Consider the following 5,108-nt stretch of genomic DNA (forward strand, 5'->3'; position numbering starts at 1 on the left):
CAAAATTCACTGCTCAGACAGAATAGCACAAAAATAATTCCTCTTGTGTGCTTGTATCTATTCGCTATATGTCTGTTAAGGAGCACTATCGAATTCACTTGTTTTTCTATGCTTATCTTTTGCAGGCTTAAAAGAATGAAACATGAAGATAAGCCGGAATTAATTAGTTATCGTCCAGTTAAAGTGAAAGAGCTTTCATTGGACCCTGATAGATGTGCAGAATTACTTTGAATTTTATGAACAAAAACGTGATATGCGGGGCACTTCGCATGAAACAACCGCATTCTCACCTATAGGTACTATTTTGAGTTTTCTCCATTTTCTCCAATGAACTGGACAAACTTTATCAAGGTCAAGCACTTTTATTTCATGACAACGAGGCCAAGCTTCATCATATTTGGCCAATTTTGGAGATACACCAAAACAGTTCTCAATAACCCTTTTTGAAATATCATTCTTGATATATGTCCAATATTGAGAATTGTAAGTCTGGTTACTAAATATTTTAAGCATTTTATTAAGCACTATACTACCCTTAAGGAGCTTCATTGGACCACTTTCAATATCTTTCATAAGAAACGGGGAGAGATCTGCTGTCGATTGCAGTAATACTGTATCTTCAGTTAGATAAGTACCACCTCGTTCGAAAAGCAAAAGAAATTTTAATAGATCAGATATATGATCGACATAAGAATGATGAGTCTCATTCATCTGCTCAAATAGCGGCTTTAATACACTGCTCATTATAACTTCTTTGAAATTCAATTTGACAATTTTTATATTTGGAAAATGCTTAAGCCAAGTCTCTTCAACGTCTATCAGCCGTTTTTTCTCATAAAATTTATAATTTTGTCGTGATGTAGTTGCTATTTTTATTTCTGGTGTATAGAAAATTACTGGTTTTGGGTACTGAACTCTTGCAGCATTTTCAATAATATTTTGATGTGTCCAATCAAGAAATTCACCATCATTTTTATTTACAAAGAATGTAGCATCAACGCCATGGTCATTCGCTAGTTTGGTAGTAATATTCATGTATTGGTCTTCATTAAAATCCATAGAGTAGTTTGTTGTAACTAATGTGCACACAAAAACGCCCATGTAAAACAAAATTGTGTCTCGTACCTGTAACATTTACTTTCAGATAAATTTGTTTACTGGCTTGTTAGCGTACCAAAATTGAAAGAGAAGCAGCTTTTATAAAAAAAAAAAAAATATCTTAGTGCATCAACTAAGTATTTTCTCAATGAAAGTTTAAGCGAATATGCTACAATTTTTTGCAATTTTTGGTAATGAGTCTTGAAAACAGAAGTGAGTTTCCCGAACAAGTAATGATACAAACGTTTATTTTTGAAATCATGGCTTGTTGCCACAAAATAATTCTCATTGATGGTTTGAAATCTCTTCTACGATTTTTGTAGAACCATGAAGTGGAACATATTAAATGTATATAAGTGTACATACAGACAAATCCTCTGCTCTCCATTAAATGTTTTTATATATATTAATCAAAACCTCTCTTCGTCACCCCACCTTCGTGCAAAGACAAATATTTAGCGTATTGTGACGAGCTTATGAGAAACCTGCTCTGGTATACTGGAAACTTCCAAAACAAGGCGCTATGATGTGTGTCATTTTTGAAGAAACTTTTTGCTACTGTACATTCGTAAACTTATGCTATGATTCAAGATATCCTTATGCTTATGCTATAATGTCCGTTTAAATCGATTGTTCATTTCTTTATTCGTAGAAAAATATGTTTTTCAATATTCTGAAATGGATTTTTTCCACACTGATGACCACTATTACATAAAAAAACTTATTACTTGTTTAAACTACAAACGTTTCCTGATTACCTATCAAATTTTGTCATTATTATCGATGATGGATTGACTGATAGATATATCAGACACAGACATCAAAGAGGATATGCTGAAAGTCAACAGCTAAAAGCGTCTACTCGCAGCTTTTGAACTAATTTTAGCAGCCAAGACTTTTGGGATGATAGTTAATATAGCCCAAACCAAGGTTATTCAGATGTCCAAATGTCCTCCTAAAAGAACCGTGCAGTAGACAATAAAAGGTGGGCCAGTTGAAAATGTAATATCCTTTGTCTATTGAAGGAGCTTCCTGGCTTATGACATTGACTGCTCAAAAGCAATCCTGCAATGCCTTGGGATAAATAGCTTTAGCTTTTAGGACGCCTTGCCAATTTGGTAAAGCAAGGCATGGTCAGTTTTTCTTAAGAAGCACTCCTTAACTCCCCAGTAATTAGCATCCCATTATATTCAAGCCATACCCGGTAAACTATAAACGTCAAAAAGAAGAAGAAGAACAGATATATTTTCGAAAGACAGTAGAAATTCTAATATGAATGAATATTTTGACTTTATGTCCAAGGGATATTCTCAGTAAAACATAAATACATAAAAGAAAAGAGACATATATAATAAAATACAACCATAAAAACTAAAATGAAGTTTTTTTAGATTAAAGAGGATTAAGATTAAAGGGGGGAGGGAGAGTTGTGCATTAATGAGCAAGAGAAATTGGATTTGTTATTATAGGTAAGCAGATATAGGGACTTTCGCGCGAATACAAACCCAAACTTATAAATATCAGCAAACAACGAATACAAACTTGCAGTTGACAGAGAAAAACCAGGCTTGCGGCTGATAGAGATTGTAAAAAACGAAGGCATGTCGAGTAACCACGAGAGCAACACAAAACCAGACTTGATACTGAAAGAGTAAAAGCTTGATGCTGAAAGTAAAAAAAGGTGTGTCGCTGTATTACCAGAACAACGTGAAACCACGCTTGCAGTTGACAGAGATAGTAAAAAACAAAGGCGTGTCAAGCAACCACGAGAGCGACGTGAAACCAGACTTGATGCTGAAAGAGAAAGTAAAAAAAAAAGGCGTGTGGCTGTATTACAAAAGTAATGCATGCATAATTGCCTGGTATTCAACTGCTGCCCTTCCGATGATTATGGCTTCATTCAAGATATTCAAATTGGAACTATGTCTAAAATTTGTCCCTATTACAAGGCCTTGAAGTTTAATGCTGAAACAATGGGAATGTGTTGCGCCTCAAGAAAATTTAAGCTTCCTCAACTGGCTGCACCAATAGAGCCATTGAAAACCTTGCTTACTGGGTATACGTCTAAATCAAAGCGTTTTTTTTTATAAAACATAAGGAAATATGACTCATGTTTCTAAATGACGTCGTTTGTGGCCCCAATCGAAGATCAAGGTCATTTTGTCCCTACTTTCAAAGTGAAAGGACAAATTTAGCTTAGGGCAGGTTCCCTTCTACCATTCTCAGGTGAGCATCATAAATTTTTGCGATTGTACTTCATCAGTGATAGTAATCCTGAATTGAATGCACGTTGCAAAATTTTTACCGACGTTGAAAGGACTATCGTTTCCCAGTTCCAACATCTTTTCCCTGAAAATAATAATTTAGTGCATCTTTTCAAAACAGTAATCGATTTGATGCCTACTGATACGCGTAAAATTTTTATTTACCCTGAAAAAACGCCTAATGGTACACGTGTAGGTACAATGCTTTAACTATAACGAAGTGGCAATCGCCATGTTCGGTGATCGGCTCTTACCTCAAGATATTATTCTTCATAGGTTAAACGTTCAATTGACAAAAATTGCTGAAACTCATCGATGCCCTACAATATCCTATTATTTTTTGGAATGGAGCCGATGGCCATCACTTTAATATTAAACTGATAAATCCGGCCACTAACAAAGAAAAAGATAAGAAGTGCAGCGCGACGAACAATTATGCCTATAGAATATTGATTCGTCAGAATGAAAAGAATTATATTTTAAAATACCGTCAATTATTTCACCAATACATAGTTGATGTGTATGCAAAGATTGAATCAGACAGTTTGCTATTCATCCTTCTGAATCATACCAAGCTCTGCTCTGAACGTTACATTCATTTGCAAGATGTAGTTGTAAATGACGGTAATACTACTAACACTGGAAGAGTAAATATTTTACCTTCGTCATATGCTGGCAGTCCACGTCATATGCTAGAATATGCTCAAGATGCCATTGCGTATGCTCGTCTCTATGGACGACCAGATTTATTTATTATACTTACAAGTAATCCATCTTGGGACAAAAGACAACAACTTTTACTTCCTGGACAATCGCCGGTTCATATACATGACATTACGGCCCGTGGCATCCGGCAAAAGCTGAAATCATTGATAAATTTCATAGTAAAACTAAAAGTGTTTTTGCCAGTGCGATACTGGTTGTACTCAGTGAAATGGCAAAAGCGAGGATTGCCCCACGCATATATACTAATATAGCTAGTTAACAAAACTACTTCTAATGAAATTGACGATGTGATTTCCACTGAAATACCTGATGTAGGTGTCGATAGGGGCTTACATGATATTGTAGTAAAATATATGATGCATGGACCTTGCGGTGAACTGAATGAAAATTCACCATGCGTGGACTAAGGAAGGTGCACATAACAATATCCTCGAATTTTAGTACCTAACACAATTACCAGCAATGATGGATACCCTTTATATAGAAGAAGGAATACCAAAGATGGTGGAAAATCAGCAATCCTAAAGTCGCGTAACCGTTACATCAAAGTAAATAACCGGTAGGCTGTTCCATATTCACCTTTATTATCGAAAAAATACAATGCACACATAAACGTTGAATATTATTCTTTCCGTAAAGGTAATCAAATACATATGAAAATATGTCAACAAAGGTAGCGACATGGTAGTTTTTGGCTTCCACTTCAAAATCAGTGATATCGATGAAGTCGTACAATATTAGGCTGAGAGATACATCAGCAGTAATGAAGCTGTGTGGCGAATTCTGTCATTTCCGACACATGAACGAAGTCCAGCTGTTGTTCACTTAACGGTACATTTACAAAATGGTCAACATGTTTATTTTTCGGAATCCGACGTGCAATAAAAAGCCCGAATCTACCGCCTACAATGTCAACTGCTTTCTTCACGTTATGTCAAAATGATTCTTTTGAAAAAACTGCTGTATTCTTAAGTGCCTACGTATTACACGTAGAACGCTAATAAGAAATCATTTGAACGT

The 5,108-nt window shown here is 35.3% G+C and overlaps 1 protein-coding gene across 1 annotated transcript; it reads right to left on the reverse strand.

The window, feature by feature from the left end:
• Positions 1-234: 234 nt before the first annotated feature.
• Positions 235-1,059, reverse strand: LOC136030630 (uncharacterized). The gene has a single exon (XM_065709699.1). The coding sequence runs from the start codon at positions 1,057-1,059 to the stop codon at positions 235-237; it is 825 nt and encodes a 274-aa protein (XP_065565771.1).
• Between the last annotated feature and the right edge of the window lie 4,049 nt (positions 1,060-5,108).

The sequence above is a fragment of the Artemia franciscana genome, chromosome 8, assembly GCF_032884065.1.
Source record: "Artemia franciscana chromosome 8, ASM3288406v1, whole genome shotgun sequence".
NCBI lineage: Eukaryota > Metazoa > Arthropoda > Branchiopoda > Anostraca > Artemiidae > Artemia > Artemia franciscana.